The sequence below is a fragment of the Oncorhynchus gorbuscha genome, linkage group LG07 (assembly GCF_021184085.1).
Source record: "Oncorhynchus gorbuscha isolate QuinsamMale2020 ecotype Even-year linkage group LG07, OgorEven_v1.0, whole genome shotgun sequence".
Taxonomy (NCBI): Eukaryota; Metazoa; Chordata; class Actinopteri; order Salmoniformes; family Salmonidae; genus Oncorhynchus; species Oncorhynchus gorbuscha.
Genome location: NC_060179.1, coordinates 11,240,307 through 11,262,110, shown reverse-complemented (window position 1 = coordinate 11,262,110; position 21,804 = coordinate 11,240,307). Strand labels below are relative to the sequence as shown.

The 21,804-nt window shown below is 40.1% G+C and overlaps 1 protein-coding gene across 4 annotated transcripts in view; it reads left to right on the top strand.

Moving 5' to 3' along the window:
* Positions 1-10,629, top strand: part of LOC124039482 — a 41,151-nt gene extending 30,522 nt beyond the window's left edge. The window contains exons 1-5 of one of the 4 annotated variants that reach the window (XR_006839578.1): positions 7,619-8,173; positions 8,275-8,352; positions 8,455-8,574; positions 8,808-9,152; positions 9,336-10,629. Coding sequence is in view for 3 of the 4 variants with exons in the window: in XM_046355491.1 (XP_046211447.1) it covers positions 7,874-8,173; positions 8,275-8,352; positions 8,455-8,574; positions 8,808-9,095 (786 nt within the window). In the remaining variant the exon portion in view is untranslated. Of the gene's footprint in view, positions 1-7,618; positions 8,174-8,274; positions 8,353-8,454; positions 8,575-8,807 lie in introns of those variants that run through there. The other 3 variants (XM_046355493.1, XM_046355492.1, XM_046355491.1) reach the window with 3 other exon arrangements.
* Positions 10,630-21,804: the final 11,175 nt, after the last annotated feature.

Genomic DNA, 21,804 nt, shown 5'->3' with positions numbered 1-21,804 from the left:
TTGTTTTACCTTATGGTGGTGGAAGGCTTATAGTTAGGTTAGGTATAATTTAATTGTTTTACCTTATGGTGGTGGAAGGCTTATAGTCAGGTTAGGTATAATTTAATTGTTTTACCTTATGGTGGTGGAAGGCTTATAGTTAGGTATAATTTAATTGTTTTACCTTATGGTGGTGGAAGGCTTATAGTTAGGTATAATTTAATTGTTTTACCTTATGGTGGTGGAAGGCTTATAGTTAGGTATAATTTAATTGTTTTACCTTATGGTGGTGGAAGGCTTATAGTGAGGTATAATTTAATTGTTTTACCTTATGGTGGTGGAAGGCTTATAGTTAGGTATAATTTAATTGTTTTACCTTATGGTGGTGGAAGGCTTATAGTTAGGTATAATTTAATTGTTTTACCTTATGGTGGTGGAAGGCTTATAGTTAGGTATAATTTAATTGTTTTACCTTATGGTGGTGGAAGGCTTATAGTTAGGTTAGGTATAATTTAATTGTTTTACCTTATGGTGGTGGAAGGCTTATAGTCAGGTTAGGTATAATTTAATTGTTTTACCTTATGGTGGTGGAAGGCTTATAGTTAGGTATAATTTAATTGTTTTACCTTATAAGTTAGGTATAATTTAATTGTTTTACCTTATGGTGGTGGAAGGCTTATAGTTAGGTGGTGGAAGGCTTATAATTAATTTAATTGTTTTACCTTATGGTGGTGGAAGGCTTATAGTTAGGTATAATTTAATTGTTTTACCTTATGGTGGTGGAAGGCTTATAGTTAGGTTTTTAATTGTTTTACCTTATGGTGGTGGAAGGCTTATAGTTAGGTTAGGTATAATTTAATTGTTTTACCTTATGGTGGTGGAAGGCTTATAGTTAGGTTAGGTATAATTTAATTGTTTTACCTTATGGTGGTGGAAGGCTTATAGTCAGGTTAGGTATAATTTAATTGTTTTACCTTATGGTGGTGGAAGGCTTATAGTCAGGTATAATTTAATTGTTTTACCTTATGGTGGTGGAAGGCATATAGTCAGGTTAGGTATAATTTAATTGTTTTACCTTATGGTGGTGGAAGGCTTATAGTCAGGTTAGGTATAATTTAATTGTTTTACCTTATGGTGGTGGAAGGCTTATAGTTAGGTATAATTTAATTGTTTTACCTTATGGTGGTGGAAGGCTTATAGTCAGGTATAATTTAATTGTTTTACCTTATGGTGGTGGAAGGCATATAGTCAGGTTAGGTATAATTTAATTGTTTTACCTTATGGTGGTGGAAGGCTTAATTTAATTGTTTTACAGGTTAGGTATAATTTAATTGTTTTACCTTATGGTGGTGGAAGGCATATAGTCAGGTTAGGTATAATTTAATTGTTTTACCTTATGGTGGTGGAAGGCTTATAGTCAGGTTAGGTATAATTTAATTGTTTTACCTTATGGTGGTGGAAGGCATATAGTCAGGTTAGGTATAATTTAATTGTTTTACCTTATGGTGGTGGAAGGCATATAGTCAGGTTAGGTATAATTTAATTGTTTTACCTTATGGTGGTGGAAGGCATATAGTCAGGTTAGGTATAATTTAATTGTTTTACCTTATGGTGGTGGAAGGCTTATAGTCAGGTTAGGTATAATTTAATTGTTTTACCTTATGGTGGTGGAAGGCTTATAGTCAGGTTAGGTATAATTTAATTGTTTTACCTTATGGTGGTGGAAGGCATATAGTCAGGTTAGGTATAATTTAATTGTTTTACCTTATGGTGGTGGAAGGCTTATAGTCAGGTTAGGTATAATTTAATTGTTTTACCTTATGGTGGTGGAAGGCTTATAGTCAGGTTAGGTATAATTTAATTGTTTTACCTTATGGTGGTGGAAGGCTTATAGTCAGGTTAGGTATAATTTAATTGTTTTACCTTATGGTGGTGGAAGGCATATAGTCAGGTTAGGTATAATTTAATTGTTTTACCTTATGGTGGTGGATAGGGTTAGGTATAATTTAATTGTTTTACTTATAGTCAGGTTAGGTATAATTTAATTGTTTTACCTTATGGTGGTGGAAGGCTTATAGTCAGGTTAGGTATAATTTAATTGTTTTACCTTATGGTGGTGGAAGGCTTATAGTTAGGTTAGGTATAATTTAATTGTTTTACCTTATGGTGGTGGAAGGCTTATAGTCAGGTTAGGTATAATTTAATTGTTTTACCTTATGGTGGTGGAAGGCTTATAGTTAGGTTAGGTATAATTTAATTGTTTTACCTTATGGTGGTGGAAGGCTTATAGTTAGGTTAGGTATAATTTAATTGTTTTACCTTATGGTGGTGGAAGGCTTATAGTTAGGTTAGGTATAATTTAATTGTTTTACCTTATGGTGGTGGAAGGCTTATAGTTAGGTTAGGTATAATTTAATTGTTTTACCTTATGGTGGTGGAAGGCTTATAGTCAGGTTAGGTATAATTTAATTGTTTTACCTTATGGTGGTGGAAGGCTTATAGTCAGGTTAGGTATAATTTAATTGTTTTACCTTATGGTGGTGGAAGGCTTATAGTTAGGTTAGGTATAATTTAATTGTTTTACCTTATGGTGGTGGAAGGCTTATAGTTAGGTATAATTTAATTGTTTTACCTTATGGTGGTGGAAGGCTTATAGTCAGGTATAATTTAATTGTTTTACCTTATGGTGGTGGAAGGCTTATAGTCAGGTTAGGTATAATTTAATTGTTTTACCTTATGGTGGTGGAAGGCTTATAGTCAGGTTAGGTATAATTTAATTGTTTTACCTTATGGTGGTGGAAGGCTTATAGTTAGGTTAGGTATAATTTAATTGTTTTACCTTATGGTGGTGGAAGGCTTATAGTTAGGTTAGGTATAATTTAATTGTTTTACCTTATGGTGGTGGAAGGCATATAGTTAGGTATAATTTAATTGTTTTACCTTATGGTGGTGGAAGGCTTATAGCTAGGTATAATTTAATTGTTTTACCTTATGGTGGTGGAAGGCATATAGTCAGATTAGGTATAATTTAATTGTTTTACTTTACGGTGGTGGAAGGCTTATAGTGAGGTTAGGTATAATTTAATTGTTTTACCTTATGGTGGTGGAAGGCTTATAGTTAGGTATAATTTAATTGTTTTACTTTACGGTGGTGGAAGGCATATAGTCAGGTTAGGTATAATTTACATGCAGTGTATTGACATTTTTAATCATGCAACAAAGCTTTCTTAGAGAAAAAGTTAAAACAACATCTATATATTGTGAATCGCCCGTGTAAAAATGTTTGATGATTGTCAGGCCATATCGCCCAGCCCTATTTGGAACTCTTTCTTATTGGTCTATTAAGTAATTGATCACCTGGTGATGTCACCAGGTAGGCCAAAACTCCATCCCACAAAACAGGCTGAAATTTCAGGTCTTTTCAAGCAGTTCTTACACTAAAAGGGCATTATCATAATTTTCACAATGTCACATTATTATTCTAGCCTCATCATGTGGACACTGTGGACACACTGCTCAAAAATGGAAGGGAACACTTAAACAACACAATGTAACTCCAAGTCAATCACACTTCTGTGAAATCAAACTGTCCACTTAGGAACCAACACTGATTGACACAATTTCACATGCTGTTGTGCAAATGGAATAGACAACAGGTGTAAATTATAGGCAATTAGCAAGACACCCCCAATAAAGGAGTGGTTCTGCAGGTGGTGACTACAGACCATTTCTCAGTTCCTATGCTTCCTGGCTGATGTTTTGGTCACTTTTGAATGCTGGCGGTGCTTTCACTTTAGTGGTAGCATTAGACGGAGTCTACAACCCACACAAGTGGCTCAGGTAGTGCAGCTCATCCAGGATGGCACATCAATTCGAGCTGTGGCAAGGTTTGCTGTGTCTGTCAGCGTAGTGTCCAGGGCATGGAGGAGCTACCAGGAGACAGGACAGTACATCAGGAGATGTGGAGGAGACTGTAGGAGGGCAACAACCCAGCAGCAGGACCGCTACCTCCAACTTTGTGCAAGGAGGAGCAGGAGGAGCACTGCCAGAGCCCTGCAAAATTACCTCCAGCAAGCCACAATTGTGCATGTGTCTGCTCAAACGGTCAGAAACAGACTCCATGAGGGTGGTATGAGAGCCCGAAGTCCACAGGTGGGGGTTGTGCTTACAGCCCAACACCGTGCAGGACGTTTGGTATTTGCCAGAGAACACCAAGATTGGCAAATTCGCCACTGGCGCCCTGTGCTCTTCACAGATGAAAGCAGGTTCACACTGAGCACATGTGACAGATGTGACAGAGTCTCGAGACGCCGTGGAGAACGCTCTGCTGCCTGCAACATCCTCCAGCATGACCGGTTTGGCAGTGGGTCAGTCATGGTGGGGTGGCCGCACAGCCCTCCATGTGCTCTCCAGAGGTAGCCTGACTGCCATTAGGTACCGATATGAGATCCTCAGACCCCTTGTGAGACCATATGCTGGTGCGGTTGGCCCTGGGTTCCTCCTAATGCAAGACAATGCTAGACCTCATGTGGCTGGAGTGTGTCAGCAGTTCCTGCAAGAGGAAGGCATTGATGCTATGGACTGGCCCGCCCGTTCCCCAGACTTGAATCCAATTGAGCACATCTGGGACATCATGTCCCGCTCCATCCACCAACACCACGTTGCACCACAGACTGTCCAGGAGTTGGCGGATGCTTTAGTCCAGGTCTGGGAGGAGATCCCTCAGGAGACCATCCGCCACCTCATCAGGAGCATGCCCAGGCGGTGTAGGGAGGTCATACAGGCACGTGGAGGCCACACACACTACTGAGCCTCATTTTGACTTGTTTTAAGGACATTACATCAAAGTTGGATCAGCCTGTAGTGTGGTTTTCCACTTTAATTTTGAGTGTGACTCCAAATCCAGACCTCCATGGGTTGATAAATTTGATTTCCATTGATAATTTTTGTGTGGTTTTGTTGTCAGCACATTCAACTATGTAAAGAAAAAGGTATGTTTAATAATATTTCATTCATTCAGATCTAGGATGTGTTATTTTAGTGTTCCCTTTATTTTTTTGAGCAGTGTATATAGCACCCAGAGTCTCTGGTGGCACAGCTAGAGCTGCGATGCAGTGTCCTAGACCACTGCGCCACCAGGGAGGCCCTTTGTTATTTCTTTTTGATATTTACGAGTGGGGGTGCAAGCTAGAACCGTCACTGTACACACACACACACACACACACACACACACACACACACACACACACACACACACGTGTGTGTGTAACTGTGTGAGTGTGTGTACTGTGACGGTTCTAGCTTGCACCCCCACTATATAACACAGGATATTACCTTTTTTGACTGCACTGGGCCTTTAAAGGTCATAAATTGCTGTCCGCCAGTCGTGCAGGGAGATTGATAGAGAAACCAGGCTGGAGAATTTTAGGCTTGTAGCTAAGAATGTACAGAAGGGGTTTCAGTGAGAAACACTACAACTTATGACAACTGTTGTAAATGTGGTGGGAGTGGCATCTTTTTGGGAATATGAACCAAGTAGCCTACATACAAATGGTAGGGTTTGAAACAATAGACGACTGCATATCTAGCCAAAGTTCAGTTATGACGTACAGAATTATAAACACCATAATATAATCAATGCTGATTGGCTGACATTCGTAGTATATCAGCGTGTATACCACGGGTATGACAAAACATTTATTTTTACTGCTCTAATTACAGTGGTTACCACTTTATAATAGCAATAAGGTACCTCGGGGGTTTATGATATATGGCCAATATAACACGGCTCTGCGCTACGTCGTGCATAAGACCAGCCCTTGGCCTTGGCATATTGGCCATATGGATAAGAGCTTCTGCTAAATGACTAAAATGTAAATGATTTACATATTTTCAGTAAAAACTTTATTTTGATTAATTTATTCATACTATTTAATCCTTCCACAAGATATAGTCCTGACCCAAATCTAGGGTTACTGCCCAAGCTGGCTCGTTGTTCGTTCTATTGGTCCGGTTGCCAGAGACGTGAGTTGTTGCCAGTTGTTGTCAATTTAATCTGTATCTATGGACACAATCCAATTGTTCATTCTAAATGCTCTATTGCCAGACTGGCTGGCAACGTTCTTATCCTTTGCTGCCTAGCTAGCCAACTATGGCTAACTTACAGTCATGGCTAACAGTGCAGCCAGAATAACAACAGTTGCTGCATTTGCGTTTGTTTGAGCTGTTTTCTAGTTTTGATACATCCATAACAAAGGGTTAATGATGTGAGATTTCACCTGGCATAGAAAATGTGCTCTCTTGTCAGGACAGTGTTGTTCAGAGGAGCTAACCAACAACACAGCTAACACAATAACTTCAAACTGAAGCTAGAAACAAAGGTGTTGTCATGAGGTTGGCCTGGGGGTAGGTTTATGACAGTCATAAATACCTCTTCCCCACTTTTTCCTCTCTCTACCCTACTGATGTTACATTTGCAAAACCCTTGGTTAACACACAGATTCTGGGAACATCAGAAGGTGGGGGGAAATGAACTATATTCTGGTAGTCTGACCAATTGAAAATATGCTGTGGTACTTAATGAATATGATGTCAGTTCAGTTGTCATCTGAGACATTCTCATCAATGATAAGATGACATAAACTCTACAGTGGAAAGTCTACACATCAGAGTTAACAGATTCACATGGAATTGTTGTTCAATTTAAATGTTTGAATATGAGATTATCCGTGATGGGATGAAATGTGATTTTAGCTTCTAAAATGTGAGATTTGGGTTTTCATAAGGTTAGGGCTCTGCTCAATCAGTGGCCCGCCCCTGTGAAGGGACATGGGCTATAAAACTTTTCAAACACGCCCTCCTCTCCCTTCCTATATAAAGCCTTGACGACAATGTAATATCCTGTTCCGGGGACGTGAGGACGACGGTCCGATGTCAGAATGGTTCAGATAATAACTACAGAACAAAGCCAACATCAGCGTGAGCTTTGGTTGTGAATGGTATGAACTTTGAACTCTTATTCACAACAGAAGTGATACCTCCTAGCCGTTGAGTTGGCAACAGCAGATGCAAACGCAGGTTTGGAAGGAACAGACAGAGTATCCCGTCTATCACACAATGACGTTACTACAACGTATCCAATTGACAACAAGAGACATTCTTCAAAGGACTCGGTTGGGCACCACGGCCTTCCATCTACCACTAACCTACCGAAGCGCAGCTCAGAGTAAATATTTATTGCATTTTCCTTTTCCAAATGGGCGGTAATTTAGAATGCATAAGATACTGTATTTACGATAGCACAGCTTCACCCTTTGTTCTTCAGTCTTCCCGCTCTTTCACTCAAACCCAGCCCCTTTTATTTTGTGTAACCAGCTGTCATATCCGTTCCGCCCGCCAGGGACGTTTTCCTTTATGACGGAATTTGTAATCAAGTTGATTAATTATCTGTACGTGTAATTCTGTGTGATTAGTTTGGTATTTAGTTTGTATTGCTGATTCAACTTGTTAGCCAGGGTTCTTTCTTGCAGATAACCAAGAATTTACAACTTTCAGATGAGACTGAATTAAGATGATTAATATTGACTGCTATTGATGTAAAATATTACTAAGTCTTTAACAGTTTATTCGGAAGATAACAGCTCTATAAATATTATTTTGTGGCGCCCTGACTCTCGAGTTAATTACATTTACATGATTAGCTCAATCAGGTAACATTAATTACGGAGAAATTATTTTATAGAATAGCATGTCATTTTTTTTATAATTCAGAAAACATGAATTCATAAAACATGTGACCATCCGTCTGTAGTTCCACAGTAGGCTAGGCTACTGCCAGACCAGAGATCCCTTGTAAAAAAAATAACTCAATGGCACTCACCTGGATCGGTAAAGTATGAATAGGTCAAGACAAAAACGTCTTATTTTAACTGGTGTGAATAATGCTTCAAGACTGATTTTTGTACACCTTTCTGTCTCTCTCTCTCTGTATGTCTCTCTCTCTCTCTGTCTGTATGTCTCTCTCTCACACCCACACACACACACACACACACACACACACACACAGCATCTCCTTGGCACCTCTGTCTTTTCTCTCATGCTGCTACCTCTGGTGTTGTCTTGTGACAGCAACCGGACCATGAGAGAGATCGCTGAGGACTACGAGTCTGTCATCTCCCTGCTCCTTCAGAAGCTTGTAAGTAACATGATGGACAATGAGTTTTCATTTTGCCATTGAGATAAATAGTTTATGGATTTTAAACTGTGTTAAACTGAGATCTCTTCTCTCACTCCTAGGAGAACAACCTCACTGAATCATTAAAAGTGTCTCATAAAAGCTGCACAGGTGAAATGCCTGAATGTGAGAAGGATAACGTGAGTATGTACAATATTCTGAACAATCCACCGATTCTTCCAAAAATCTACTCTTGACTTCCTTCCATCTAAATCATTGCTCTGGTCACATTGTTTTTGTAGGAAAGACAGTTTATTTACAACATGATGTGTAGCCATACCAGACTCATTAGGCTCTTTAAGCTAGAGAGGCTCAAGAGAGAAATCCTGTGCTCACTGGGCCACTACTGTCCTAGAAAACAGGTGAGATCCATTCATTAGTAGAACTAACGTTACCAACGATTAAACCAAATACACTTACAACTATAAAACACACTACACTTACAACTATTAAACCAACTACACTTACAGAATGTCTTTCTGATGCATGTTCAGATTCTCTCCTTTACATCTAATCACTGTATTATTCCTGACCATAGATATTGATTGACCATATTATTTTTGTGTTGTCAATGGTCTGGTTTTTCAACGTCCAGAGGAGTTCACAAGGACAGCACACAACCCATCGGCATCAGAGGAGAAAGAGGAAGAAGCCAGGAGGGGAAACGGTGGAGGAGAAAGAGAGAACGGAGGAGAACAGAGGGACCACGGAGGGAGGGGAGAGGTTGAACAGTTGGAAACAGCAGGGACGAGAGAGAAAGGAGAGACGCAGGAGCACAGAGGCCATGAAAAGGAGGCGTAGACAGTGTGGACTGAAGGTGTTTGTGGTCAGCCTGAAGGAGTGCTACATGTCTCTGGCTGAAAGACATGGAGACCTGAAGTGAGAGGAGAGATGCGGCCGAGCTAACCCCACCAAGCATTTATTTACCACTTTCTTGCAGGTATACCCCTTTATACATATCAGTGGGTAACTGGCAAAATCCGAGGGGTGGAGAGTGTTTTTAAACCATGGGGGCTGTTTGAATTTCAAATTAGGGAGGAGTTAAACAATTAAGTGTTAATTCATTTACCTGCAAAAAAAGCAAAGAGAAACATTCACACAGATTCCTGTCTTTTGTTTACAGGCTCTGTGAAAATGCAGGAACCATGACTACGTGTTTAGGTGTTTTTTATTTTCCATGCTTTCTACACCTTTCATAAGCTAGGTTTCCATTCAACTGGAGACAGACGTGAATAGTCTAAAATGCACGTAACAAAATATGCACATTTTCCCACCTGACATGTTTCCATCAAATTGACTTGTCTACTGCTGATAAAAGGCTGTGTGTTAGGATGGAAGGCACATAAAAATTACTTTTGTAGTTAAATTACCACGTACAGAATAAAACATACAAGTTAAATGGGTTTCGATTGCATTTTCAACTCTGATGGTTTTGTCACTAAACATGTTGAGTTATATAACGAATGTACCCACTCAGGTATTGATGTACCCACTCAGGTATTGATGTACCCACTCAGGTATTGATGTACCCACTCAGGTATTGATGTACCCACTCAGGTATTGATGTACCCACTCAGGTATTGATGTACCCACTCAGGTATTGATGTACCCACTCAGGTATTAATGTACCCACTCAGGTATTAATGTACCCACTCAGGTATTAATGTACCCACTCAGGTATTAATGTACCCACTCAGGTATTGATGTACCCACTCAGATATTGATGTACCCACTCAGGTATTGATGTACCCACTCAGGTATTGGCATGTACCCACTCAGGTATTAATGTACCCACTCAGGTATTGATGTACCCACTCAGGTATTGATGTACCCACTCAGATATTGATGTACCCACTCAGGTATTAATGTACCCACTCAGGTATTGATGTACCCACTCAGATATTGATGTACCCACTCAGGTATTGATGTACCCACTCAGGTATTGGCATGTACCCACTCAGGTATTAATGTACCCACTCAGGTATTGATGTACCCACTCAGATATTGATGTACCCACTCAGGTATTGATGTACCCACTCAGGTATTGGCATGTACCCACTCAGGTATTAATGTACCCACTCAGGTATTGATGTACCCACTCAGGTATTGATGTACCCACTCAGATATTGATGTACCCACTCAGGTATTAATGTACCCACTCAGGTATTGATGTACCCACTCAGATATTGATGTACCCACTCAGGTATTGATGTACCCACTCAGGTATTGGCATGTACCCACTCAGGTATTAATGTACCCACTCAGGTATTGATGTACCCACTCAGGTATTGATGTACCCACTCAGATATTGATGTACCCACTCAGGTATTGATGTACCCACTCAGGTATTGGCATGTACCCACTCAGGTATTAATGTACCCACTCAGGTATTGGCATGTACCCACTCAGGTATTGATGTACCCACTCAGGTATTGGCATGTACCCACTCAGGTATTGATGTACCCACTCAGGTATTGATGTACCCACTCAGGTATTGATGTACCCACTCAGGTATTGATGTACCCACTCAGGTATTAATGTACCCACTCAGGTATTAATGTACCCACTCAGGTATTGATGTACCCACTCAGGTATTGATGTACCCACTCAGGTATTGATGTACCCACTCAGGTATTGATGTACCCACTCAGGTATTGATGTACCCACTCAGGTATTAATGTACCCACTCAGGTATTAATGTACCCACTCAGGTATTAATGTACCCACTCAGGTATTGATGTACCCACTCAGGTATTGATGTACCCACTCAGATATTGATGTACCCACTCAGGTATTGGCATGTACCCACTCAGGTATTAATGTACCCACTCAGGTATTGATGTACCCACTCAGGTATTGATGTACCCACTCAGATATTGATGTACCCACTCAGGTATTGATGTACCCACTCAGGTATTGATGTACCCACTCAGGTATTGATGTACCCACTCAGGTATTGATGTACCCACTCAGGTATTAATGTACCCACTCAGGTATTAATGTACCCACTCAGGTATTAATGTACCCACTCAGGTATTGATGTACCCACTCAGATATTGATGTACCCACTCAGGTATTGATGTACCCACTCAGGTATTGGCATGTACCCACTCAGGTATTAATGTACCCACTCAGGTATTGATGTACCCACTCAGGTATTGATGTACCCACTCAGATATTGATGTACCCACTCAGGTATTAATGTACCCACTCAGGTATTAATGTACCCACTCAGGTATTGATGTACCCACTCAGGTATTGGCATGTACCCACTCAGGTATTAATGTACCCACTCAGGTATTGGCATGTACCCACTCAGGTATTGATGTACCCACTCAGGTATTGGCATGTACCCACTCAGGTATTCATGTACCCACTCAGGTATTGATGTACCCACTCAGGTATTGATGTACCCACTCAGGTATTGATGTACCCACTCAGGTATTGATGTACCCACTCAGGTATTGATGTACCCACTCAGGTATTGATGTACCCACTCAGGTATTGATGTACCCACTCAGGTATTAATGTACCCACTCAGGTATTGGCATGTACCCACTCAGGTATTGGCATGTACCCACTCAGGTATTGGCATGTACCCACTCAGGTATTAATGTACCCACTCAGGTATTAATGTACCCACTCAGGTATTAATGTACCCACTCAGGTATTGATGTACCCACTCGGGTATTGGCATGTACCCACTCAGGTATTAATGTACCCACTCAGGTATTGGCATGTACCCACTCAGGTATTGGCATGTACCCACTCAGGTATTGATGTACCCACTCAGGTATTGATGTACCCACTCAGGTATTGGCATGTACCCACTCAGGTATTGATGTACCCACTCAGGTATTGGCATGTACCCACTCAGGTATTGGCATGTACGCTCTGTCGCAGATACAGTGTCTACATGATGAGATTCTTATTGACAAAAGAGCATTTTTGTTTGTCAAACGGCATCCAATAATTGATCATCATGTCACCAGAATAAGACCTTCGATATTTATTGGAAAAGAGCACCACCTTCCACTTTCACCACCCTGTAAAGTTCATCATAACTTATTTCATCTGTAGCCTAATAAACAACATGCTTTTCTGAGTCGTAGGAGGAGGACCAAACTCCATGTCATCACGTGACTCCAAGTTTACTTCCTTATGATGGTTATTATATCAATATTTGCACATAAGAGTTTCCACTGCCATTTCTCACATAATTAATTTGACAAACAACGATCCCATCTTGTCTAGAGTATTTTGTTTTGTCGACATTTGGAAAGTTTACCGACAAATTGGCTGTTTCCATCAAGCCTGTCTTGACATTTTTTATCCGACATGTACTTTACTTGCATAAAAATGTTACCTGGTTAGAAAAACTAAAAGCTGGTATAAGAATGCAGGCATGGTAAATTAGTGGGATTTTGGTATGTGTATGAAAGGGATATTACTGTAAAATGTATACAGTTACTGTAAAAAGAAAGTGTATAGTAAACGTCCTGTAAGGTAGTATAGTCTGTATACAGTTACTGTAAAAAGAAAGTGTATAGTAAACGTCCTGTAAGGTAGTATAGTCTGTATACAGTTACTGTAAAAATAAAGTGTATAGTAAACGTCCTGTAAGGTAGTATAGTCTGTATACAGTTACTGTAAAAAGAAAGTGTATAGTAAACGTCCTGTAAGGTAGTATAGTCTGTATACAGTTACTGTAAAAAATAAAGTGTATAGTAAACGTCCTGTAAGGTAGTATAGTCTGTATACAGTTACTGTAAAAAGAAAGTGTATAGTAAACGTCCTGTAAGGTAGTATAGTCTGTATACAGTTACTGTAAAAAGAAAGTGTATAGTAAACGTCCTGTAAGGTAGTGTAGTCTGTATACAGTTACTGTAAAAAGAAAGTGTATAGTAAACGTCCTGTAAGGTAGTATAGTCTGTATACAGTTACTGTAAAAAGAAAGTGTATAGTAAACGTCCTGTAAGGTAGTGTAGTCTGTATACAGTTACTGTAAAAAGAAAGTGTATAGTAAACGTCCTGTAAGGTAGTATAGTCTGTATACAGTTACTGTAAAAAGAAAGTGTATAGTAAACGTCCTGTAAGGTAGTGTAGTCTGTATACAGTTACTGTAAAAAGAAAGTGTATAGTAAACGTCCTGTAAGGTAGTGTAGTCTGTATACAGTTACTGTAAAAAGAAAGTGTATAGTAAACATCCTGTAAGGTAGTATAGTCTGTATACAGTTACTGTAAAAATAAAGTGTATAGTAAACGTCCTGTAAGGTAGTGTAGTCTGTATACAGTTACTGTAAAAATAAAGTGTATAGTAAACGTCCTGTAAGGTAGTATAGTCTGTATACAGTTACTGTAAAAATAAAGTGTATAGTAAACGTCCTGTAAGGTAGTATAGTCTGTATACAGTTACTGTAAAAAGAAAGTGTATAGTAAACGTCCTGTAAGGTAGTGTAGTCTGTATACAGTTACTGTAAAAAGAAAGTGTATAGTAAACATCCTGTAAGGTAGTATAGTCTGTATACAGTTACTGTAAAAAGAAAGTGTATAGTAAACGTCCTGTAAGGTAGTATAGTCTGTATACAGTTACTGTAAAAAGAAAGTGTATAGTAAACGTCCTGTAAGGTAGTATAGTCTGTATACAGTTACTGTAAAAAGAAAGTGTATAGTAAACGTCCTGTAAGGTAGTGTAGTCTGTATACAGTTACTGTAAAAATAAAGTGTATAGTAAACGTCCTGTAAGGTAGTATAGTCTGTATACAGTTACTGTAAAAATAAAGTGTATAGTAAACGTCCTGTAAGGTAGTATAGTCTGTATACAGTTACTGTAAAAAATAAAGTGTATAGTAAACGTCCTGTAAGGTAGTATAGTCTGTATACAGTTACTGTAAAAATAAAGTGTATAGTAAATGTCCTGTAAGGTAGTATAGTCTGTATACAGTTACTGTAAAAAGAAAGTGTATAGTAAACGTCCTGTAAGGTAGTGTAGTCTGTATACAGTTACTGTAAAAAGAAAGTGTATAGTAAACGTCCTGTAAGGTAGTGTAGTCTGTATACAGTTACTGTAAAAAGAAAGTGTATAGTAAACGTCCTGTAAGGTAGTGTAGTCTGTATACAGTTACTGTAAAAAGAAAGTGTATAGTAAACGTCCTGAAAGGTAGTATAGTCTGTATACAGTTACTGTAAAAATAAAGTGTATAGTAAACGTCCTGTAAGGTAGTATAGTCTGTATACAGTTACTGTAAAAAGAAAGTGTATAGTAAACGTCATGTAAGGTAGTATAGTCTGTATACAGTTACTGTAAATATAAAGTATTTAGTAAACGTCCTGTAAGGTAGTGTAGTCTGTATACAGTTACTGTAAAAAGAAAGTGTATAGTAAACGTCCTGTAAGGTAGTATAGTCTGTATACAGTTACTGTAAAAAGAAAGTGTATAGTAAACGTCCTGTAAGGTAGTATAGTCTGTATACAGTTACTGTAAAAAGAAAGTGTATAGTAAACGTCCTGTAAGGTAGTGTAGTCTGTATACAGTTACTGTAAAAATAAAGTGTATAGTAAACGTCCTGTAAGGTAGTATAGTCTGTATACAGTTACTGTAAAAATAAAGTGTATAGTAAACGTCCTGTAAGGTAGTGTAGTCTGTATACAGTTACTGTAAAAAGAAAGTGTATAGTAAACGTCCTGTAAGGTAGTATAGTCTGTATACAGTTACTGTAAAAATAAAGTGTATAGTAAACGTCCTGTAAGGTAGTATAGTCTGTATACAGTTACTGTAAAAATAAAGTGTATAGTAAACGTCCTGTAAGGTAGTATAGTCTGTATACAGTTACTGTAAAAAGAAAGTGTATAGTAAACGTCCTGTAAGGTAGTGTAGTCTGTATACAGTTACTGTAAAAATAAAGTGTATAGTAAACGTCCTGTAAGGTAGTATAGTCTGTATACAGTTACTGTAAAAATAAAGTGTATAGTAAACGTCCTGTAAGGTAGTGTAGTCTGTATACAGTTACTGTAAAAAGAAAGTGTATAGTAAACGTCCTGTAAGGTAGTATAGTCTGTATACAGTTACTGTAAAAAGAAAGTGTATAGTAAACGTCCTGTAAGGTAGTATAGTCTGTATACAGGGCTTTCAAAAAGTATTCAGACCCTTTGACTTTTTCCCACATTTTGTTAGTTTATGTAGTGGAATATTGACTCAAAATATTTCACAGATACCGGAACTCGTAAATTTAATTAGACTTCATTACAAAGTAACAGAGCGATGCAATTCCATGGAACAACCCCCCTTTCTCATCACAGAGCTCTGTCTAGTTTTCCTTCTTAACATAACACATATAGTCAGTCTCTTGTATGTATATAAATAAGTCCCCTTGGGCTTGCGCCACCATTATCTTGATACAAAAAAATCATACATTTATTGCATACATATGTCTCCAGTATTAGTTATTTTCCGATGATCCTAGATCAGTACAACCATGGTTTCTTTGTTACATTTTCTGCTGACATCCTGTTTCTACATGTTTGGTTATCAGCTTAATGTACCTTTCCTGCTGACATGCAATTTCTACATGTCTGGTGATGAATTCCATATGTCTTTTCCGCTGACAATATGTTTTTACTGTCGTCTAATGGTCAACTATGTTTATCTAGCTCTGTCCATTTATCTGAGCTCAGCAGATATTCTGCTCACATATGTCTTATTCGTTATATACTTTTTACTGTCTCAACGCTTCAAAGTGGTCAGTCTGAATACTGGAAATGTAATCATTGGCATGAGTTTCGCTCCTACAGTCACAGCCTTATTCTAAAATGTAATACATAGTTTCCCCCCCTCATCAATCTGCATACCCAATAATGACAAAGCAAAAACAAGTTTGTAGACATTTTTGCAAATGTAGAATAAAAAAAACGGAAATATCACATTTACATAAGTATTTAAACCCAATATTCAGTAGTTTGTTGTAGCAACATTGGCAGTGATTACAGGCTCGAGTCTTCTTGGCTATGACGCTACAAGCTTGGCACACCTGTATTTGGGGAGTTTCTCCCATTCTTCTCTGCGGATCCTCTCAAGCTTTGTCAGGTTGGATGGGGAGCGTCGCTGCACAGCTATTTTCAGGTCTCTTCAGAGATGTTCAATCAGGTTCAAGTCTGGGCTCTGGCTGGGCCACTCAAGGACATTCAGAGACGTTTCCCAAAGCCACTCCTGCAATGTCTTGGCTGTGTGCTCAGGGTCGTTGTCCTGTGGAAGGTGAACCTTCGCTCCAGTCTGAGTTCATGAGCGCTCTGGAGCAGGTTTTCATCAATGATCTCTCTGTATTTTGCACCATTCATCTTCACCTTGATCCTGGCTAGTCTCCCAGTCCCTGCCGCTGAAAAACATCCCCACAGCATGAGTCTGCCACCACCATGCTTCACCGTATGGATGGTGCCAGGTTTCCTTCACACGTGACACTTGGCAGTTAGGCCAAAGAGTTCAATCTTGGGTTCATCAGACCAGGGAATCTTGTTTCTCCTGGTCTGACAGTCTATAGGTGTCTTTTTGCAAACTCCAAGCGAGCTGTCATGTGCCTTTTACTGAGGACTGGCTTCCGTCTGGCCAGTCTACCTCAAAGGCCTGATTGGTGGAGTGCTGCAGAGATGGTTGTCCTTCTGGAAGGTTCTCTCATCTCCACAGAGGAACTCTGGAGCTCTGTTAGAGTAACCATCGGGTTCTTGGTTATCTCCCTGACCAAGACCCTTCTCCCCCGATTGCTCAGTTTGGCCGGGCGGCCAGCTCTAGGAAGAGTCTTGGTGGTTCCAAAATTTCTCCATTTAAGAATGATGAATGCCACAGTGTTCATGGGGACCTTCAATGCTACAGACATTTTTTGGTATGCTTCCTCAGATCTGTGCCTCAACACAATCCTGTCTCAGATCTCTACAGACAATTCCTTTGACCTCATGGCTTGGTTTTTGCTTTGACATGCACTGTCAACTGTGGGACCTCATATAGATACAGTGCCTTGCAAAAGTATTCATCCCCTTTGGCATTTTTCCTATTTTTCATAGGTTGCTTTACAACCTGTAATTAAAACAGATTTTTATTTGGATTTCATGTAATGGACATACACAAAATAGTCCAAATTGGTGAAGTGAAATGAAAATAATTACTTGTTTAAAAATATTCCAAAAATAAATAAACGGAAAAGAGGTGCATGCAAATGTATTCACCCCCTTTGCTATGAAGCCCCTCCCCTTTGCTATGAAGCCCCTCCCCTTTGCTATGAAGCCCCTAAATAAGATCTGGTGCAACCAACTACCTTCAGAAGTCACATAGTTAGTTAGATTGCACACAGGTGGACTTTATTTAAGTGTCACATGAACTCAGTATATATACGCTGGTTCTGAAAGGCCTCTGAGACTTCAATACCACGTCAGGCACCACCAAACAAGTGGTGAACCACGGAGCACCATTAAATCCATTTTAACATCCCACGGAGCACCATTAAATCCATTTTAACATCCCACGGAGCACCATTAAATCCATTATTTGAAATGGAAAGAATATAATATATGCCATTTAGCAGACGCTTTTATCCAAAGCGACTTACAGTCATGTGTGCATACATTCTACGTATGGGTGGTCCCGGGGATCGAACCCACTACCCTGGCGTTACAAGCGCCATGCTCTACCAACTGAGCTACAGAAGGACCACAACAAATCTGCCAAGATAAGGCCGCCCACCAAAACTCAGGGACCAGGCAAGGAGGGCATTAATCAGCGAGGCAACAAAGAGACCAAAGATCAAATCAAAATCAAATCAAATCAAATTTATTTATATAGCCCTTCGTACATCAGCTGATATCTCAAAGTGCTGTACAGAAACCCAGCCTAAAACCCCAAACAGCAAACAATGCAGGTGTAAAAGCACGGTGGCTAGGAAAAACTCCCTAGAAAGGCCAAAACCTAGGAAGAAACCTAGAGAGGAACTGGGCTATGTGGGGTGGCCAGTCCTCTTCTGGCTGTGCCGGGTAGAGATTATAACAGAACATGACCAAGATGTTCAAATGTTCATAAATGACCAGCATGGTCAAATAATAATAAGGCAGAACAGTTGAAACTGGAGCAGCAGCATGGCCAGGTGGACTGGGGACAGCAAGGAGTCATCATGTCAGGTAGTCCTGGGGCATGGTCCTAGGGCTCAGGTCCTCCGAGAGAGAGAAAGAAAGAGAGAAGGAGAGAATTAGAGAACGCACACTTAGATTCACACAGGACACCTGAATAGGACAGGAGAAGTACTCCAGATAAACAAACTGACCCCAGCCCCCGACATATAAACTACTGCAGCATAAATACTGGAGGCTGAGACAGGAGGGGTCAGGAGACACTGTGGCCCCATCCGAGGACACCCCCGGACAGGGCCAAACAGGAAGGATATAACCCCACCCACTTTGCCAAAGCACAGCCCCCACACCACTAGAGGGAAATCTTCAACCACCAACTTACCATCCTGAGACAAGGCCGAGTATAGCCCACAAAGATCTCCGACACGGTACAACCCAAGGGGGGAGAACCCAGACAGGCCGACCACAACAGTGAATCAACTCACCCAGGTGACGCACCCCCCCCCCCAGGGACGGCACGAGAGAGCCCCAGCAAGCCAGTGACTCAGCCCCGTAACAGGGTTAGAGGCAAAGAATCCCAGTGAAAAGAGGGGAACCGGCCAGGCAGAGACAGCAAGGGCGGTTCGTTGCTCCAGAGCCTTTCCGTTCACCTTCCCACTCCTGGGCCAGACTACACTCAATCATATGACCCACTGAAGAGATGAGTCTTCAGTAAAGACTTAAAGGTTGAGACCGAGTTTGCGTCTCTGACATGGGTAGGCAGACCGTTCCATAAAAATGGAGCTCTATAGGAGAAAGCCCTGCCTCCAGCTGTTTGCTTAGAAATTCTAGGGACAATTAGGAGGCCTGCGTCTTGTGACCGTAGCGTACATGTAGGTATGTACGGCAGGACCAAATCAGAGAGGTAGGTAGGAGCAAGCCCATGTAATGCTTTGTAGGTTAGCAGTAAAACCTTGAAATCAGCCCTTGCTTTGACAGGAAGCCAGTGTAGAGAGGCTAGCACTGGAGTAATATGATCAAATTTTTTGGTTCTAGTCAGGATTCTAGCAGCCGTATTTAGCACTAACTGAAGTTTATTTAGTGCTTTATCCGGGTAGCCGGAAAATAGAGCATTGCAGTAGTCTAACCTAGAAGTGACAAAAGCATGGATTAATTTTTCTGCATCATTTTTGGACAGAAAGTTTCTGATTTTTGCAATGTTACGTAGATGGAAAAAAGCTGTCCTCGAAATAGTCTTGATATGTTCTTCAAAAGAGAGATCAGGGTCCAGAGTAACGCCGAGGTCCTTCACAGTTTTATTTGAGACGACTGTACAACCATTAAGATTAATTGTCAGATTCAACAGAAGATCTCTTTGTTTCTTGGGACCTAGAACAAGCATCTCTGTTTTGTCCGAGTTTAATAGTAGAAAGTTTGCAGCCATCCACTTCCTTATGTCTGAAACACATGCTTCTAGCGAGGGCAATTTTGGGGCTTCACCATGTTTCATTGAAATGTACAGCTGTGTGTCATCCGCATAGCAGTGAAAGTTTACATTATGTTTTCGAATAACATCCCCAAGAGGTAAAATATATAGTGAAAACAATAGTGGTCCTAAAACAGAACCTTGAGGAACACCGAAATGTACAGTTGATTTGTCAGAGGACAAACCATTCACAGAGACAAACTGATATCTTTCCGACAGATAAGACCTAAACCAGGCCAGAACATGTCCGTGTAGACCAATTTGGGTTTCCAATCTCTCCAAAAGAATGTGGTGATCGATGGTATCAAAAGCAGCACTAAGGTCTAGGAGCACGAGGACAGATGCAGAGCCTCGGTCCGATGCCATCAAAATGTCATTTACCACCTTCACAAGTGCCGTCTCAGTGCTATGATGGGGTCTAAAACCAGACTGAAGCATTTCGTATACATTGTTTGTCTTCAGGAAGGCAGTGAGTTGCTGCGCAACAGCCTTCTCTAAAATCTTTGAGAGGAATGGAAGATTCGATATAGGCCAAAGATAACCCTGAAGGAGCTGCAAAGCTCCACAGCGGCAATTGGAGTATTTGTCCATAAGACCACTTTAAGCCGTACACTCCACAGAGTGGGGATTTATGGAAGAATAGCCAGCAAAAAGCCATTGCTGAAAGAAAATAATAAACAAACACGTATGGTGTTCGCCAAAAGGCATGTGGGAGACTCCCAAAACATATGGAAGAAGGTACTGTCAGATAAGACTAAAATTGAGCTTTTTGACCATCAAGGAAACCCAACACCTCTCATCACCCTGAGAACACCATCCCCACAGTGAAGCATGGTGGTGGCAGCATCATGCTGTGGGGATGTGTTTTATCGGCAGGGACTGGGAAACTGGTCAGAATTTAAGGAATGATGGATGGCTAAATACAGGGAACTTCTTGAGGGAAATCTGTTTCAGTCTTCCAGAGATATGAGACTGGGACGGAGGTTCATCTTCCAGAAGGAAAATGAACATAAGCATACTGCTAAAGCAACACTCGAGTGGTTTAATGGGAAACATTTAAATGTCTTGGAATGGCCTTGTCAAAGACCAGACCTCAATCCAGTCGAGAATCTGTGGTATGACTTAAAGATGTCTGTACACCAGCGGAACCCATCCAACTTAAGGAGCTGGAGCAGTTTTGCCTTGAAGAATGGGCAAAAATCCCAGTGGCGAAATGTGCCAAGCTTATAGAGACATACCCCAAGAGACTTGCAGCTGTAATTGATGCAAAAGGTGGCTCTACAAAGTATTGACTTTGGGGGGTGAATAGTTATGCACGCTCAAGTTAACTGTTTTTTTGTGTTTTATTTCTTGTTTGTTTCACAATAAAAAATATTTAGCATCTTCAAAGTGGTAGGCACGTTGTGTAAATCAAATGATTTACAACCCCCCCCCCAAAAAATCATTTGAATTCCAGGTTGTAAGGCAACAAAATAGGAAAAATGTCAAGGGGGTGAACACTTTCACAAGCCACTGTTTCTTTCCAAATCATGTCCAATCAATTGAATTTACCAAAGGTGGACTCCAATCAAGTTGTAGATCCATCTCAAGGACTATCAATGGAAACAGGATGCACCTTAGCTCAATTTCGAGTCTCAGACCAAAGGGTATGAATTCTTATGTAAATGAGGTATCTGTTTTTATTTTTTATGAATTTCCAAACATGTCTAAAAACCTGTTTTCGATTTGTCATTATGGGGTTTTGTGTGTAGTTTGCTGAGGATAATGATATATTTAAGTCAAGGGATCTGAAAACTTTCCAAGGGGACTGCATAGGTCATAGTCCTGGAAGGTAGTGTAGTCCTGGAAGGTAGTGTTGTCCTGTAAGGTAGTATAGTCTATATATAGTCCTGTAAGGTAGTATAGTCTATATATAGTCCTGTAAGGTAGTATAGTCTATATATAGTCCTGGAAGGTAGTGTTGTCCTGTAAGGTAGTATAGTCTATATATAGTCCTGTAAGGTAGTATAGTCTATATATA